This window comes from Apium graveolens, chromosome 1, assembly GCF_009905375.1.
Source record: "Apium graveolens cultivar Ventura chromosome 1, ASM990537v1, whole genome shotgun sequence".
Lineage (NCBI taxonomy): Eukaryota > Viridiplantae > Streptophyta > Magnoliopsida > Apiales > Apiaceae > Apium > Apium graveolens.
Genome location: NC_133647.1, coordinates 8,638,025 through 8,657,271, shown reverse-complemented (window position 1 = coordinate 8,657,271; position 19,247 = coordinate 8,638,025). Strand labels below are relative to the sequence as shown.

At 35.9% G+C, this 19,247-nt stretch overlaps 2 protein-coding genes across 2 annotated transcripts; both read right to left on the bottom strand.

Moving 5' to 3' along the window:
* Window positions 1–11,953: 11,953 nt before the first annotated feature.
* LOC141660566 (uncharacterized) lies at window positions 11,954–14,532 on the bottom strand. Its single transcript, XM_074467561.1, has one exon. The coding sequence runs from the start codon at window positions 14,425–14,427 to the stop codon at window positions 12,199–12,201; it is 2,229 nt and encodes a 742-aa protein (XP_074323662.1). The 5' UTR covers window positions 14,428–14,532; the 3' UTR covers window positions 11,954–12,198.
* Window positions 14,533–17,542: 3,010 nt separating this feature from the next.
* On the bottom strand, window positions 17,543–19,006 carry LOC141705929 (transcription termination factor MTEF18, mitochondrial-like). The gene has a single exon (XM_074508818.1). The coding sequence runs from the start codon at window positions 19,004–19,006 to the stop codon at window positions 17,543–17,545; it is 1,464 nt and encodes a 487-aa protein (XP_074364919.1).
* Between the last annotated feature and the right edge of the window lie 241 nt (window positions 19,007–19,247).

Below are 19,247 nucleotides of genomic sequence, written 5' to 3'. Positions count from 1 at the left end.
TTTCTGAAAAGGTTTTGAATTGATTTTTGATCTCAGTCTGATAGGGAATTATTTGATCCATTTTTTCCCTTACCATCCTCATAATCTTGTCTTGATGTCCATTCAATGTAAGTTGAAGTGCTTTTCCAAAATTTTGGAAAGCCTTGATTTGAGCTGTGTAGACATCATTGATGGCATCATATACCTCTTGGGGAGTTAAAGATCTAGCATTGTTGCCCAAAATGGTAATGTACTCCTCCCTGAACTTGGCTAGCATAGCCTCCATTTCAATGGTGAAATCCTTATCCATCCAAGCATCACAGTTAGCATCCTGACCAGCTTCATCTACAATTTTAGCTTGGTTCTCTTCAACATCAGCCTGGTAGGTGAGCATGATAGCTTGGTAGTCCTGGTTGGACATGTTGGATGTGAGTAGCTGTTGTGATATCTGTACAAGGCCTCCAAGTTGATCAACTATAAGATCTTCAATGGTGGAAGGTTGATGTGTGGTTTCTTGAAGCCATTGGGAGATTAAGTGTTGTTGTTGCCGTTGTGAGGTGGATGGTTGAGGGTCAGAACCACATGTGACTAAAGTCACAGTTAGACTCACAGATTTCTCTGTGTTTATGACAAGTTGTTGTTCCTCATATATAGTGGGAACCTCCAATTGAATTGGAGGGGATTTGACTGGGTTACTGTCATGTGCACCAGTCTCAAACCCTTGTGCTTCTTGTAAAGCACTGTCACATGAATGTGATATACTTGCCTCTCCATGATAGGATTATTGGCAATTGTACTCCTAGCATCAACTGCTAATGCAATTTCTGCTAGGGTTTTGAGGGGAGTTGTTCCTACATGAGGAACCTCCAATTGAATTAGAGGGGATTTAGATAGCTCCCCCTCAGGAGTACTACCCTCAAACCTAACAGCCTATGAAGGCTGATTTGCACATGAAGGTGCATTTGTGACATCCATAGGGTCTTCAGTAAAAATTGATGAATCCCCCATGGTTTTAATGGTGTCATCAAGGTCTACCCCAGCTAGTAGCCTCTCACCATCTGATTGTAGTGTCTGGGTGGTGAACAAGGTTTCTTGAACCAAGTCACTTGATTTAGGTTGCACTTGAGAAATGGATTCAAGTGTTGTAGGAGAGGAAGAAATTTGTGAGATTGAAATTGGTTGCTCAGAATTGAGTGTTGGCAGCTCCCCCTGAATGGATGAGGGAGCTTCAATAGATGTGCTCTCACAGTGTTTTCCATCCTTATTTCTCCTACCATACACTTGAATTTCTTCAGGTGTTGGCTGTGCAGACTCTATATAGGGTGTATTGGGGTGAATGCTCTTTTCAATAGACACATCCTATTGAGAGGATGTATCTAGAGTTTGTTTAGTCCCCATTTTTACAACTGCATCCTATTGGGAGGATACAGAGGTGGTTTGAGTGGTCAGCTCAGATTTCTTACTCTTCTTTGTCCTCTTGACCAAGGGTGACTCGGCTTCTGTTTGTTCCTCACCACTCTCATGTATAACATTCAAGGTTATCTCCTTTCTCTCTTTTTTACTCACTTCACCCTTTTGAGAGGATGAAGTGGTTGGTTTCCTAGATGCTATTGGTAGAGAAGGAATAGGCTCAACATGGGTAGGTTCCTGTGGGTGTGCCTGTGTTTGTGCTTCCACAGGCTCAGGAACCATTGTTGCATTAGGTTGACTAGCATTGGTTCTCATGTCTGGCATTGAATAAGGGTAAGTCTTAAATCTTTCAATCATAAAAGGTGTTAACTTAAGACTCACTGGAACCTTATTCTTAGTAAGAAGTGATCCAAATAGAATTTTGGATACTTGCTTACAGTTGCCAATTAGTGACCTATTTACTCCTTCAAGCATATGTATGTCATTAATTTTATGGTTTAAAGATGACATAATGAATCTAGGTAGAAAAATTTCCTTATCTCTTTACTCCAATGGCATTGTTAGTCTGGTGCTCAATTCCTCCAGTATGTAGTGTCCTACATTGATATGTTTGTTATGGGTCATTGAGTAGACTAGCTTCTGGACAACACTTGATATGTTGTCAAACCCTGACTTCCTGCAGGTGAAGGCCCTTATCACTGAGTCAAAAAGAAAGGACCATTCCCTCATTAGATGCTTCTTGTTCATGCTGGCTAGGTTGATCTTCTCAGAATAATTGATGAAGTCCATGAATTCATACAGCTCATCCTGAGTTGGAGCCTCCACCAGCTTGTCAGTAGGAATGCCCAAAGCCAGATTGACATCATTTTCAGAGATCTCCACATGTTGTCCCTTGATTGTGCAGTTTATCACAATAGTTGCAGCTTGGTTCTCATGCATAATTGTCCTTGTTGTAGTTGTGTTCTAAAAGTCCCCTAACACATCCAAGTACAATACATGATTAGCAGTGAGATCCCCTAAAAAGTAGGTCTCGGACAGGAACTTGACAAAACATTGAAAAATTTCAGGTGCTTGGTTTGCATCTAAAAATGCAAGAAAGTTAGCCTCTTTGGGGATGAAGGGAACAATATTGCTGGCTGCCATTGTTATGGGTATGAAGTTTAGTGGGTAGGAAAAATTAGTGAGAAGGGAGTGAAAATGAGAGAGAAATCGGTTTTGGATTGAAAAGCTAGGTCACTTGAGTTCTCGAAAGATGTAAGTATGTATATGTATCGAGATGTCTGGGTATTTATAGTAAAAGCAAATGACTTATCGAGAAGTCAAAAATAGACGTTTGGGTTATACTTATCGAGAAGTCAATTTGAAAATGAATTACATATCAAGAAGTCATTTTAAATTACTCTTTTAGAGAACTGAAAATTAACTTATCGAGATGTCAAATAAATACCCAGTTTGTCCAGAAATGGACTGAATTTGATTCCAATTTTTATTTGAATAAATTCAAAATAAAATCAGAATAATTTTGCCAAAAGTATTTTACCAAAATAATTTATTGATTAAATTATTTTAGTTCTGAGTTATCTATAAGTCTAAAAAGATACTTGTAGAGAACTCTGTAAGTTTACACTTATAGAGAATTCTTATAAAAACTTATCGATAAGTCATAATAGTGCTTATCGAGAAGTTAGTAAATTGACTTATCGAGAACTCACTTGAGAAGTCTTAAAATGACTTGTCGATAAGTTAGTTAGACATATCGAGAACTCAGTTCTCTATATACATTTGATCAATTTAAGTCTGCCTTGTGTTAATTTTACATATTAAAGATGTAAATTAACAACTTAGCAGTTTACTTAGAATTTGAAAAATTCCAAGTTAAATTTTTGTTTTTGAAAAATAAATATGAAGAGATTTCTGAAATATTTATAATTCATATTTCAGTTAATTTCTAATTAAATCAAATAAATGTTGATTTATTAAAAATTAATCTGCTGCAAAATATTAGCTGAGTTCTTGCCTTAGGATGAAGAATTAAGCATACCAATTTCACCTATAAGTCTAGTGAAAGCTGCTTCATCCAAAGGTTTAGTAAAAATGTCAGCTAACTATTTTTCTGTTGGGACAAAAATGAGCTCAATGGTACCATTTGTAGCATATTCTCTAATGAAATGGTACCTTACATCAATGTGCTTTGTTCTAGAATGATTAACTGGATTAGCCACTATAGATATAGCACTAGTACTGTCACACATAATTGGAATTTTGTATAACACTAGGCCATAGTCCATTAGCTGATTTCTAATCCAAAGCACTTGAGCACAACAACTTCCTACAGCTATGTATTCAGCCTCTGCTGTAGAAGTTGACACATATTATTGTTTCTTGTTATACCAAGATACAGATACAAGTCTTTGACCAAGAAACTGACAGCTTCCATTATTGCTCTTTCTATCAACCCTGCATCCAGCAAAATCTGCATCTGTGTAGCCAACAGCTTCAAAACCAGTTCGCTTAGGATACCATAATCCCAAGTTTGGAGTCCCCTTTAAGTATTTGAAAATCTTCTTTACAGCCATCAAATGTGATTCTTTTGGATTGGCTTGAAATCTTGCACATAGACATGTAGCAAACATGATGTCTGGTCTACTTGCAGTTAAGTAAAGCAATGATCCAATCATCCCTCTATAGCTTGAAATATCTAAACTCTTGCCATTTTTATCTTCATCCAACTTTGTTGCTATAGACATAGGTGTAGATGCAGATGAACAATCAACCATACCAAACTTTTTCAATAAATCTTTGACATACTTAGTTTGGCTGATGAATATTCTATCACTTCTTTGAATGACTTGTAGTCCAAGAAAGTAACTTAATTCTCCCATCATACTCATTTCATATTCACTATGCATAAGCCTGGAGAATCTTTGGCAAAGCTTTTCATTTGTAGAACCAAAGATGATATCATCCATATAGATTTGAACCAGGATCATATCATCACCATGTTTCTTATAAAAGAGAGTTTTGTCTATAGTCCCTCTAGTAAAACCATGCTTAAGTAGGAATTTTGACAATGTATCATACCAAGCTCTAGGTGCCTGCTTTAGTCCATATCGAGCCTTGAGTAGCTTGTACACAAAATCTGGAAATTCTGGATCTTCAAAGCCAGGTAGCTGTTGCACATAAACCTCTTCTTCTAGCTCACCATTTAAGAAGGCACTCTTGAAATCCATATAATACACTTTAAAATTTGAATGTGCAGCAAATGCTAGAAAAATCCTTATTACTTCAAGTCTTGCAACAGGAGCAAAAGTTTCATCATAATCAATTCCTTCTTCTTGTGAGTAGCCTTTAGCAACCAACCTTGCCTTGTTTCTGGTAACTATACCATTTTCATCCATCTTGTTCCTGAACACCCATTTTGTTCCAATTATAGTCCTGTTCTTTGGTGCAGGAACTAACTCCCAAACTTTTTTTCTTTCAAACTGATTCAACTCTTCCTGCATGGCAGATATCCAATTAGGATCCATTAGCGCTTCTTCAGTTTTCTTAGGCTCTACTTGAGATAAAAAGCATACATGTAGGCACTCATTAGCAGTTGCACTTCTAGTTCTCACACCAGCAGTAGGATCACCAATAATTGCTTCTCTAGTGTGACTTCTATCCCACTTCCTTGTGTGAGTTTGTTGACTTGTGCCTTCATCATTTTCTTCATCATTGGTATGACTTGTAGATCCTTCTTCTCTTTCTCCCCCTGAGTTTGTGCTGTCAAATTCAGGTATTTCAGATGAGCTTCCATTCCCATGATTTTCCAGTTTAGTAGTCTCTTCATTCATCATCTGTTGTGCAATAACTTCATCTTCTCCATCAGAGTCACTATCAATGTTGAGGTTCTCAAATGCAAGGGCTTCAGCTTCATGATCATCAAGGCATTCCAAGCCTGGAAACTTGTCATCATCAAAAGTCACATCTTTGCTTTCCATAATCTTCTTTTAATCAATCACATAGACCTTGTAGGCAGTTCTCTCCAATGAATATCCCAGAAAAATTGCTTCAACAACCTTTGAGTCAAATTTTCCCACATATTCAGAGCTGTCTTTTAAAATGTAACACTTGCTTCCAAACACATGAAGATGCTTTACAGTTGGTTTTCTCTTAGACATGATTGAGTAAGGTGATTTGTCATGGGCCTTGTTAATAAGATATATGTTTTGAGTATAGCATGCAGTATTAATAGCTTCCTCCCAGAAACTTGTTGGCAACTTGGCATCTTGCAGCATTGTTTTAGCAGCTTCAACTAATGTTCTGTTCTTTCTTTCAACTACTCCATTTTGTCGAGGTGTTCTAGTAGCTGAGAATTCTTGAACAATGCCTTTGTTTTTGCAGAATTCACTCAATATTGCATTCCTGAATTCTATTCCATTATCACTTCTCAATCTCTTTATACAATTATGATCTTCAGCCTATTTTTCTATCTTCTTGATGTGCTCAATTATGATGTGTGGAGTCTCATCTTTAGAGTGCATGAACTCTAACCAAGTGTATTTTGAGAAATCATTCACCATCACAAGTGCATATTTGTTCCTTGAAATTGATAAGACATTTACTGGTCCAAATAAGTCCATGTGAATAAGTTGCAATGGTGCACTTATGGAATTCACAGTTTTTAACTAGTGACTTGATCTTTTCATTTTTCCTTTCTAACAGGCTTCACAAACTTCAGTTTGAGCAAACTCCAGATTAGGCATGTCTCTTACTAAATCCTTTTTGACCAGGGTGTTAGTTGCCTTGAAATTCAAGTGAGACAACTTTTTATGCCAAATCTTGCTTTGTTCTTCTGATGCCTTGAACTAGAAGCAACAAGTTCCATCCTTATTTGCTGAGTCCAAGTCTGCAATAAATAGGCTTCTTTTCTTGCTCCTTTCAGAGCAACTTCATCAGTTTTCTTGCTAATAAAAGTGCATTCTTCTTTGTTGAATAAAACTTCAAAACCTTTGTTTGTAATTTGGCTAACACTGAGAAGATTCACTTCAAGACCAGCTACCAGTGCTACATCATCAATGACAACATTTCCAGAAACAATCTTGCCATATCCCATTGTGAATCCTTTATTGTTGTCTCCAAAGGTCACCAAAGGGTCAACCTTCTCTTCAAACTGTGATAGCAGGGCCTTATCACCTGTCATATATCTGGAACATCCACTGTCTATGATCCATATGACCTTCTTCATTTTTCCCTGCACATAATGAATTTTAAATGTGTTTAGCAACCCAAGCAATGTTGGGCACTTTCTTCTTGTTAGCTGATTTAGCAGAAGTAGAATGAGTTGTTTCAGATAAAATAGAATTCATTGACTATTGTGCATATTCTCTATCTGTTGTAGACCTAATTTTTGTTTCTTTAAGGTCTACTCTCAGCTTGTGGCAACTTTTCATTACTTTCATGTTGCAAGGGATGCAATCAAACTTGTCATAGAAAGAGTAGGGATCATTTGCATCTGCTTCATTGTATTTGCAGGCTCCTTCAACTGGCTTGCTAACAACCATTTTACATAGGTGAGTTAGATGATTCACAGAGCCACATTTCTCACATTTCTTTCTAGGAGCATCTGCAACATAAGCAAAATTGTTGCTTTTATTTATCCCAATTTTCCCATTTCTATTCTTCTTCTTCTTTCTTGCATCTTCAGTTTTGGTTTCTTTGACAGGTGTCTTGGAGCCTTGGTTGTCTATGAGATTCTGTTCAGCTTTGGAAGATTGAGTTGCTTCTGCATTTTTCTTCTCATAGTCTTCATCAGCAATTTCTTGCTTGATAATCAACTCTTCTTCACTGAAGTTAACTTCACATGCCTTGAACATAAGTGAAATAACCTCTTTCAGCATTGCTGGAATATTTTCATTTTCTGTTGTTTTTCCTTTGTCACTTATATCTTTCTTTTTGTTGTTCAAGGCATCATAATCAAGACCAATAGCAATATTTGCACATGGCTTATTTTTCTCATGGTATTGTCCCACCAACTCAGATGCATTCTTGAAGGACTTGAACTTCACCTCATTATTTTCCAGCTTCTCCCTTAGCACTGCTTCAATTTTACTTGCACACTTGAGTTTGTTTTTCAGATATGCATTTTCTTGTCTTACAGTTTCAAGCTCTACCAACAACAATTCAGCTTCTTATTTCTCATTTTCAAGCTTCTCATTTATCTTTGTCAGTCTGCTAACTTCTTCATTAGCAGCAACCATACTTGTATGAATATGAAACATTTATGTGCTCATCTTCTCTACAATTTCCTTATATTGACTCACATTTAAATTAATGATGGTGAGAGTTGGTACCTGTGATTTTGATGAGGATGATTCTCCTTGCTCCAAGGCCATTAGTGCATAATTTCCAACTTCCTCATCTTCATCATTATCAGAGTCATCCCAACTTTTTTCCTCTGCAATATAAGCTTTGCTTTGTTGTTTCTTCAGAAGAACTTCATACTTTGCTTCCAGTTCAAGATAAACTTTGTCTTTCTTTGCTTTCTTGGGTTTTCTGCATTCTGTAGCAAAATGGCCTAGTTCATCACAGTTGAAGCACATTATCTTTGATCTGTCAACAAATCCAGTTTTGTAACCATTTTTGCTATCAGATGTGTACTTCCCTTTTTCTTTCTAGTTGCTGTCTTTGTTGAATGATTGTCCTTTACCCTTGAAGAATCTTGGCTTCTTTACTCTAATATTAGAGAACTTTCTTGCCAGATAGGCCATTGACTGATCAAGCTCATCAAGTTCATCTAAGGTGTAGAACTCATCTTCTTCCAATTCTAGAATGACTTGTTCCTCTGAATCATTATTTCTTTGCTCACTTGTTGAGACAACTGGAATTTGAGATCTTGGCTCATCATTAGAGTTCTGGCTTTCATTGACAATTAGAGCACTTGAACCATCTATAACATGCCCTTGACCAGTTCTCAATGATTTCCTCTGAATCATTTCTAATTCATATGTTTTTAGAACTTCCAGTTTTATTCTGCCCAAGTCTCTCCCTTCTCTGATTGCTAAAATTTTCTGTTCCAAATGATAAGGGAGTGTAAGCAAAAACTTCAAGTTCACTTCTTCAGCTTCATAGTATTTGTCATGCAGCTGCAAGTCATTTATCAGCTTGTTAAACCTTTCAAACACATCAGTGATACTTTCTTTTGGCTTAGCCATGAAACCCTCATACTGTGAAATCAATATTCTTCTTTGATTAAATCTAACTTCCTCAGTTCCTTCACAGAGTATTTCAATCTTTTCCCAGATCTGCTAAGCAGTGTCACAGTTGACAATGTTATTGTACATTACATTGTCAAGTGACTCTATCAATATGAGTTGCAAGCCACTATCTAGGAAAACTTTTTCTTTCTCAGGCTCAGTGTACTCAGAAGGATCTTTTGGTGCATAATTAGATGGAATGACCATATCACCATCTGTAGATTCCTCAACTCTAACCATAAGAGTGAATGGCCCATTTTTGAGAATCTGAATGTATAGTGGATTGGCTATCCTGATAAACAACAACATTTTATTTTTCCAAAGAGTGTTGTTAGCTTTGTCAAAAGTAGGAATTTTGATGCTACTGATTTTCTGTGTATTCATTCTTCCAAGATCTTGAATCTGTTTACTTTCAGATTTTGCTCTAATACCACTTGTTAGGTAATGAATTACACACAGAGGGGGGGTGAATGTGTTTTTATGTTTTTATGATTTTCTTGAAATATTTATGGTTGTGAACAAAGTAAATCAAATCTTGTAGTAAGATGTGTTAACACTGAAATTAAACATGCAACAATGAATAACACAGATCTTTCAAAACTCACTTAATTTTATATTAAAATTAAGAATGTTTTGCTACAAAATTTTTAGGCTCTTTGTTGATAAAGAGCTTAGCTTTTTTCTTGAGAGAATACAAGATTTTTCTTATCTCAATTGTTACAACTAACAAATGACCAGTGTTAACTTTATATGATAGTTAACTACTGTTTTACACAGTGTACAATAAGAGATGCTACTCACTTTAGTAAACTGACACTTATCATTCCATTTTAGGAAAAGTATATCTTCCATTTATGGCTTAGCATATCTTTGCATACTGTGTTAATTTGATCTTCCTTTGTCAGTTAATCTTCACACTTGATCTTGCACACTCTTCAAGCTGCTTTTTGTAGACTTGTCAATCAAGCTGGTTGGATTGTTTGTTGATTGTTAATCTTGGATATTGAATTGGTCTGCAATTTGTACTTTGAGATTTTACCTCGAGATCTCCAGTTAGGCATATAGAGAACTTGACATCTCGATAAGTATATTGGCTTATCGAGATGTCTAATACTCCATAGTTGATTTGACTTGTAGAGGTCTATGAGTTCTCTATAAGAGAATTTAGCTTGTCGATGTCTCTCTACTTCATGTCTTCACTTTGACTTATCGATATCTCTGAGTTCTCTAGTGACTTGTTGACTTGTCGATAACTCAGAGTTCTCTAGTGAAATTTGACTTGTCAATAACTCAGAGTTCTCTAGTGAATTTTGAATTGTCGATATCTCTGAGTTCTCTAATGAAATTTGACTCGTCGATAACTCAGAGTTCTCTAGTGAATTTTGACTTGTCGATGTCTCTGAGTTCTCTAGTGAATAAATGACTTGTCGATATCTCCAATCTTCATGTCTTCAATTTGGCTTGTCAATATCTCTAAGTTCTCTAGTAGCTTTCCTGAGTTTTCTATAAGTCATTCTGGAGTTCTCGAATGACTTCTCTATAACACTAAATTTGTGACTTGTAGAAATCTTGACTTTGAATATTTTTCTCAAAACAGATTTATTTAACTCCAAACTTCTTCATAATTCTTCTGAGGTATGATCTTCTTTCAAAGAGAATTCTTAGGCTTGATACTGTTCAAAGAAAAAGATCCAAGTCTGCTCTTTGACATTTTTAAGACTTTAAATGTTACAATACAAAATGCAAACTAAGATTACAATACAACTTACTTAGGGTTGTCAATTTGACTTAGTCTTGTTGAAGTATATGCATGTCTTGCACAACAGTATGGCTGAAATTACTTTTCGCCCCCGGCCCTTTAATTGTTTTAAAAAAGTAATTTCAGCCATACATTTGGCAACATTTTTGTTTGAGTGGTGCAAAAACATTAACATTTGGGTATGAATAGTGCAATTTTGTCTATATTTAATAAAAAATGTTTTCTTTAGCAAATTTATAATTTATTTTAATGGGTCCAAGTTAGGATTATAATATATTAGTACTAAATCAAGGTTATTAATTTATTAAGATTTAACTCTATAATTTATCATTTTTAAAGTTTTATTCTAAGATGTTCCCCATGCGAAAAAATTAGAGGTAAATTTTAAATTTCAACTCGCTTAGAAAAAATGTTAAAAATAACATTTTTTGGTAAAAAATAATAAAAATAATAATTCGTAAAAGGAATGCTCAATTTTAACTATTGGGATAGTCAATTGTGAAACGCGCATTATATTTATAAAAAATGCCCTGTTTACAAATGGGTATTTTAAAAATATAATATTGAATACCCATTAAAAAAAGGTATCTCACCATGAAAATTTGGGCTATCTAATTAACAAATAAATGTGTAGGTATAAAATATATCAAATGGTCTAATATCAGGATTTTACTTAATTTTATTTAAAATTGGCTTCTTTTCGAAATGTACTCCTGATATGATTCGTCTACAGCTTTGAACTATTCTATTTTCCCAAATTTCCAGTGCAACTCATTTTAACTTTAAAATTTAGAAGATAGATTTTTTTTAAGAACTAGAACATGAAATGGTTCTCGATCGATCTACAACTCTACATTCCAGGTACGCATTTTCAGATATTATCTGGCCGAGATCATTTCGAATAAACTTAAATACTCACGGACACGTTTACCTCCCTCTAGACTTCAAGTTGCTTTGACTGATCAAGGATTAATCCTTTTAGTTAATATGACAACTGAACTCAGATTTAAAACATACTATATGTCTGGAAAATATTTGAATAAAAATTTATTTGCGTCTATTTTATTTGATTTGTAAATTATGTATTTTGATTTTTTGTAACTCTTATATTAATGTCATGATTTTAATTTGATCATTAATTTTGATGTTACAAAATTGAATATTTTTATAAGTTACAAGTTCATTTTCCCTATAAAAAAAAGGTCTTGCCTCATTGGTTTTATACACAAAAAATCATATAAGTATTATTTTCTTGCATTCCTTTTAAAGTTCTAGATTCTTGTTTCTGTGAGATAAAAAGTAGTATTTGATCGGTTTGTAGAAGACGGATCTTCAAGTGCTTGAGACTACCTTTGTTCATTGTATTCTAGGAGATCACTGCTTGAGACTATCTTTGTTCATTGTATTCTAAGAGACAGATCTCAGACCATCTTCAAGCACGCACTTGAAGCACGCACGAAAAAGGGAAAGGGCTTATCTGTTTTAAGGATAGCGTGGTGCTCACGCGAACGATTCTTTTGATATTTTGTTATTTTCTACTTAATTTCAAGTAACTTTAAAACAATATTCTTTACACTGTATATACTAAATATTTGATGCATCACAAAATTGAGTTTGTCAACTGAAATATCAACATTGACTAATACAGTAATAACTATCACAGGATTAAAGATAGTATGGCACTCATAAATACATTCTTTAAATAATTGTTCTAGTTAATTTCTACAAGCACCCCCAGAACCTGAAGACACAATTCATGCATTTCAAAGGAGATCATAAAATAGGCAAGCAAACAACATAGAGATGGAAGTTCGATTATCTCTTTAATGCAACTGTTTGCAGTCTAATCTGCTTTCTGAACTTGGCTATAAATTCGGCAGCTTTCTTGTCAACCTCATTAGATTCTATGTGATTGTCGCCAATAATGCCTGGTCTACGTTCCTCTTCGTCTGCAATAACTTGAAAGTTCTCAGAGTCCGCGAAGATACTTTCGGACTTTACTAAAGCAGTGGCGCTATTTTTTTGTCTTTCTCCATTCTGATTCTTCCTTGACTCTAAGGTTTTTGTGTCAGAAGGTTTATCTCTATTCTTTTTACCGCGTTCATCGGCTTCACTTTTAAGACCGTCTATCCGGTCAGACCTTTTTTGTACTCCTGCTCCATCTTCATCACAGTGCTTGACAAACCTATCACCTATGTGGCTTGAATAAACCTCTTCACTTCGTTTTACCTCCACAGATATTTCATTTGATCTTCTTGTTCTAACAGATTTTCCCCTTGTTAAACCTTTCACTGTGGTTTGAGTTTTCACGTCTTGTTCTAATGAATCAATGCTTCCTTTCTTTTTTCTTCTCAGCAAGTCCTCTTTCTTATGATTACCAAAATCCATGGAAATGGTTTCAGACTTTTTCTCGCCATTTATCTCAGAAGATGATGCAGTTCTACATCGTCCATCAACTAGACTTGCGCTATTCAAATCCAAATTCCAAAAATCATTGCTCATGTTTTCCCTTCTCAACAAGTCCCCTTTTTCATTCTTCTCAGAACCTTTCAAGTTCTGATCTGAACTTGTCTCACAACACATCTCAGAACTCGAGCCATTTTGAAGTTCTCCCTCAACAAGACATGCGTGTCTCTTATCCAACTTGGAAGATTCAATGCATATGTTTTGTTTGCATATTGACTCCTCTTTTTTACCCTTACGCAAGCCCTTGAGGTCATTCTTAGACTTATTCTCCAGCGTCAGCTCAGAAAATGAGCCACTTACAGATTGTGCGTTGAGAAGAGTTGCAGGTTTCACATCCAAGTTCAATGATACAACACCCTCAGCTCCCGTGTTTAACAAATCCTCCTCTGTTTTACCTTTACTAAAGCCCTTCAAGTTATTTTCAGCATTTTCCTCAACAGCAACCTCGGTGCTAAACCTTCGACAACTAGACCCACTGGATGAGGGTTTACTTTTTAACTGTTCCGGCGATGATTTCGAAATTGGTGGGAAGGACACTCGAAGTCTTTCCTTCCTTTGAAACTCTCCCATCTCCGAGGATGGAACTGCTGTAGCGAGAGGCTTTACATTAGGTAAACCCGGTCGCACCAACTCAGCTTTACCAACAAAAGTAGGTTTCACATTACCCACATTTTCCCTTAAACCCATCCTTCCAGATCTTGAACCCCAAGGAATCGGGGACGAAACAATAGTCTCCCTAAACTTATCATCCAAATTTATAGGAACCAGACCCCTAAACATCACTTTCTTAATCTTATCACCACCTTCCAGATTTGTATCTTCGTAATTACCACCACAGCCCACATTTCTTGATTTCAAACTCCTAACAGGCAAATTCAAGGGTCTATAAACATTCCTTGCTTCAGGTTTAACCTCATAATTCCCATTACCCACAAAAACCATAGATTCACCGACAAAGCACTCACTATTCCCCTCTTTCCCCACATTTTTCTCACAAACCCCATCAAAATTCCGAACCCCATTTCGCAATCTTGAAAATCTAGACTCTCTAATCTCATCAAAATCACATCTTTCCCCCAAATTCTCACCACGCCCATCTGCATTTCCAACCCCTTTTCGCAATCTCGAAACGCTAGACTCTCCAAACTCATCAAGACCAAATCTTTTCCCAAAATTCTCACCGCACCCACCTACATTTCCAACCCCTTTTCGCAATCTCGAAACTCTAGACTCTCCAAACTCATCAAAATCAAATATTTCCCCAAAATTCCCACAAAACCCATGTGCATTTTCAACCCCATTATCAAAAAAAGAATTAACATAAGAAATTCTAGACCCACATGAAGCTGAAACATCACTACTCACATTCTCAACTTTACCATTTTTTCTACTAAACACACCATAACACACAATAATTCCAACTACAAAAAGATAAATAAGCTCCCAAAATGCAGTAAAAATGGTATCTTTAACAAAGTGAGGGGGTTGTGAGGGTACAAATGGAAGTAAAACAAGAACAAGCAAGAAAGTGAAGAAATGTGAGTAAGACTTAGTTGAGTAGTGTGAAGTTAAACACATTGTTGATGATCAAGAAAATGGGGTTTTATTTGGTTGTGTAAGTATTGTATTTACATGTAAAAATCTGATTCTGGGTTTAACTTTTTTTAAGGGTAGGTAAAGAATGAAGAAAGTGATGACAAGGGGAAGAATTAGTGGATAAGTAAGTGTTAATAAAGTGTCTTTTTTTAATACTAAAAGCCGCCGGTTTTAGATTTTCGGAATGGGAAAGGATCGGTTCAGTTAAAAATATGTGATTTATTGGACAATTTCAGAAAAATTGGATGAAAAAATTGGTATAAATTTAATAATTTATCAGTGATTTGAAAAATCAGTTAATTATTTTTGACCGATTTATCAATAATTTATTATCGGCCGATTTCTATAAAATAATTAAAAATAAGTGATTCATCGCATGCATTTTAGGTTTTGTGGATTAAGAAGCAGATATGTTGTTAAAAGATCACTCTGCTGATGCATTAAGCCAGATGAAATTGTTAAAATGAATGAATTTAAACCAAACAAATAATTGTCAGGGACACAAATTTATAACCGTGTCTCTGATTTTCAACTTCTCATTAGTGGCACAGCCTAGCAGAGTAGTAGCCAATAATTCTTCTCGGACGATGTCATATCGTTTATACAACTGCACTTAACATTGGAAATCCCTATTGACAAGCCACTCAAACTTAGAATGACTCGGTTCGTTTACGATCCTACAAAACTTCCAATAACAAAATTATTGTGGTATCATAATGCATGTCCTTCCCCGCACTTCCAAGTTCCAGGTCAACAGTCCCACTCGAGGCTAGATTAAATCAATTTCATAAATAGTCCAGATCGCTAGTCTTCATCTAACTCTGCATCTAACCGTTGCATCTTTCTTAAATTTTCAGGCAACCGCTCCAGTTTTGAGAAGTATTGAAGAGATGGTAAAGACTAAAATCCCCTGTTTTGCATGAAATATAATGAGTCCAGACATTAAACGGTAGCATTTAATCAGTGACAGCATAGCCACTGCTTTTAGGGCTTAACCATTCTGCAATCTTGCTGTTTGGTTGAGTAGCGCTAAATAAAAAGGAGTTGCGTTGTTCTACCTGCAACATAAAGACATGTGGATTTTGTATAAGTTGATGAGGAGGGAATGGCGGAAGTGATAAAAGGTCGATGCATCTAAGAGCATTAGACTCGGAGGAGTTGCATTAGGCAGTCCTTGTGATATTTCTTTACCCTTTTCAAGTTCAGGTTCATCCATGAAGGTCTGAATTCCACCTTGATCCAAAGCAAAATAAGGATGTGAAGTAAAGTTACTACGAGTGTCCTTACCATACTCCATTTGAAAGCATTGCAGAAGACATTTATTAGTATTTTGGATTTGGATGATTGCGTAGATTCCAAAAAATTTCTGGAGCCTAACAAAAAATTGACTAGTTCTGGTACTTTGGAAATGTGACTTTGCTGGGGTGATATGGTAGAGGTTTTTGGTGAAGAGCCTGTTGCAGGACAGTTCCTTCTTTCAAGAAAAGCCTAGGCTGTTTAGGAATAGGCAATGCATCATCCCTCACGATCGTCGGTGACATGTTTAGCCTGTCTTCCGGATATGCATGTATGCAGAATAACCTAATTTGAATAACTCGAAATACACATGTTGATTACTTGACACTCCAATATCACGCTATCAACTTCTTCCAAAATATTACCTTCTCCATACCTAAAATATTAGTTCAAGTCAATTGTTAAAATCTCAAGACCGGAAAAATAAGACCTTATATTGCGCACACACACACACACATTTTACTTGCATGTCCAATAAGATTCAGGTCATGATCTGGATGAACAAAACCTCTGTTTCTCTTCCCCCTCCCTGCTATTACCTCTAGAAGTGATACACCGAAGCTATAGGGATCAGACTTAACTGAGAACAGTCCATCAAAGGCATACTCCGGAGACATGTATCGGCTACATGGGAAAAATTAATGAAATGTATCGGTTATGCTGTGGACTGTCGGTTAAAGTTTTCTAACGAAAAAATAACTTTGCAATGTAATGCTAAAAACATTATTGTAAAGTTGCAGGAACTCTTACTGTGACCAACCACTCTTGTTGTACACTGGAGTTTCAATCTCTCCAAAAGTTCTAGCCAAAAGAAAGTCTGATATTTTTCGGGTCCATTTCATGAGCTAGTAAAATATTGCTGGCTTTGAGATCTCTGTCGGTAATTTTTAGTCTGGAATCCTGGTGAAGATAGAGTAGCCTCCTTGCAATACCAACAATAATGTTGTACCTCTATGGCAAGTTTGATGACTGGCTCATATTTTTATCTGTTCACTTACCATTTAGGAACTGTTTTCTGGGGAACAATTTGGCTGCTTTAACTTTGATTTTGTTAGGCAAATATTCGTAGATCAATAGCTTTTCCCCCTCCTAAATGTAGCACCCAAACTTCATTCATGAATTTGTTTACTCCCTGTCTTGAATCCTGCGAGAGCCTCTAGACAGCTATTTCTTGTCCCTCTTCCAAAATCCCCTGCAAATTAGTGTATGTGAGCCCTTCATAATTTTCTTACCAGCCGGCATTATAACCTTCTAAATTAAGCATCCTCTAGATAAACTTTTAAAGCATATTAGCATGGTTGCGAGCTTTCCTTTTGAGAGATATATAGTGGTTCAACAGTTCTGGCTAAACTATGAATCTTAGATATAAAACAGCAAGTTGTATATAGTTGCGGAAAGTATCTGCTAAATTTCCAAACATTAATATCCTGATGCTTTCTGTAAAAAATTAGAGACCAACTAATAAATATATGCACATGAGAATATATTTCTCAAATCTTACTCCAGGAGGGATAATGGCCAAGTAATTATCTTGGTCAGAAGTCAGAACCCAGAGATATAGGAGACCATACAACATATTAATATATGATACACCTGCATACATAGCTATACCTGGAGAACAGGTCTTGAAATAATCCTATAACATTGCCAAAAGTAATTGGTCAGTGATCTTTAACAAAACAAGTTAAGAAGCTCATGCTCAGTACATAGCAATTAGCAATGCTGCTGGAAATATTTAACTGCACAAATCGGTTTACCTTTTTTGCCAAAATAGAGGCTATACTTATGTACATGTCTGCATTTACAAAATTGAATCACCAGGGTTTTTATAGAAACTCGCTAACCACTTTTTCGGAGCAGCAGGGTGCATGCGATAAATTAGAGCAATAAAACGTTTCTCACTACTGGATATTATGTTCGTAAAAGCATACTTTTTCTTACACAAATTATTTTCAATAAGCCACATATGGAATCTATATCTAGGTTTGATTCGTGTATCCAGATCGTAATTCAAAAAGGCTGGGAACTCGTCAAGTGACTGCAAAGAATAACCCATGTCACCGCAAAAGTACTTCACTTTCTGGTCTAATAATTCTATCTTTTGGTCTAGAATCTTTGGTCTTCGGAAAATCATTTTACAGAGGTTTGGAAATGCAATCCCACAACTAAGAAGAAAATTAAACCGATCCTGCAACTTGGCACTAGAACCATTCATAGTAGTCAATGCTTTAGTGGTTAACTTAGTTTCTCCGAACCCAATACTATGCAGGAAATTCAACTTACAAAGTGCGTGAGCTGGTAATCTTAAAGAGTCGATTTTTATTAAGTATTCAGTATAACACGTATCCAGATCTTCATCAGGACTACCAATAACATACGTACCCAAAAGATTATGGTCTCCATTTGTCATCCTATCAAAGAACCATTCATTAAGACCCAATGATCTCACTACATGAGGCAAATTGGCTATTTTATTTCTACCCAAAACATAAGGGTAATTTTTCTTAATCGATTTTAATTTCTCTATTTCCAGTCCAAAATACTTCAAAATTCCAACTACTGAAAAGCAGCGACTCTCAAGATCAAATTCAAATACATCCGTTTTCGACAAAAGAAAAAGCCCTATTTCCTCCTTGGGAACATCTAGCTTCCTAAAGAACTCAACTTTTTTAACCAACATCTCTTCCGTGTACTCTAGCAAAACATTCTTGCTTCTACCAAGCAATTCACCCATATTACCCCTTGCACAACCCAAATCATAAAAAACCCGAATTTTCCTACAAACGTCAAACCAAGCATCCACATTACCATCAACAAACTTAACCAACTCATAATCAAGAAAAACAGTTCTCAAAACATCAAACAACGCCTCAACTTCACCGCGCAGCTCACATTCCCTCCTAAACACAAAAGGGAAAGCTAAACAAACACCAATTATCATAATACCATCAAACTCATACTCCTTAAACCTCAAAAGACACTCATTAACCTCACTCACACTTCTCGTAAAAACCGAATCTTTTTCTTTACACAAAACTCCCAACTTCTCCCAAGGAAACCCAAATTCCCAAAGTGCACAAGCAACATCATAACTACTAAAATCTTCACTAAGAAAGAATTTTCCACGTGGCAAAAACCCATTAATCTCATCATAACTTATACCAATACTTTCATAAAAAAACTCAAATTCATTAATAGGGTAGTAGCTTAAGTACCTCTGCAAATTACTCGAAAACTCCAAAAAAGAGTAGTCCACTTTGGCCATCAATGCAGAGAGTGAAAAGATTGAATTTTGGCTTATAAGTTCAGCATAAGTGAATTGCAAGTTATTGGTGGTGTGGAGATACTCAGTGACTTCTTTTTGGGCTAGTTGGATTGCTCTGTATCTATATTTGTATGGAATCTTGGTGAGTTTCTTGAGTTTTGGAAGTTGGGTAGTGATTGAAGTGGAGAAATGGCGGGAAAATGAAGCAAAATAGGCTAATTGCATGGTAGGGTTTTGGGGA

Excerpts from the sequence above, each read along its gene's own strand:
- LOC141705929 (XM_074508818.1), bottom strand. The coding sequence starts at position 19,006 with ATGGCCAAAGTGGACTACTCTTTTTTGGAGTTTTCGAGTAATTTGCAG.
- LOC141660566 (XM_074467561.1), bottom strand. The coding sequence starts at position 14,427 with ATGTGTTTAACTTCACACTACTCAACTAAGTCTTACTCACATTTCTTC.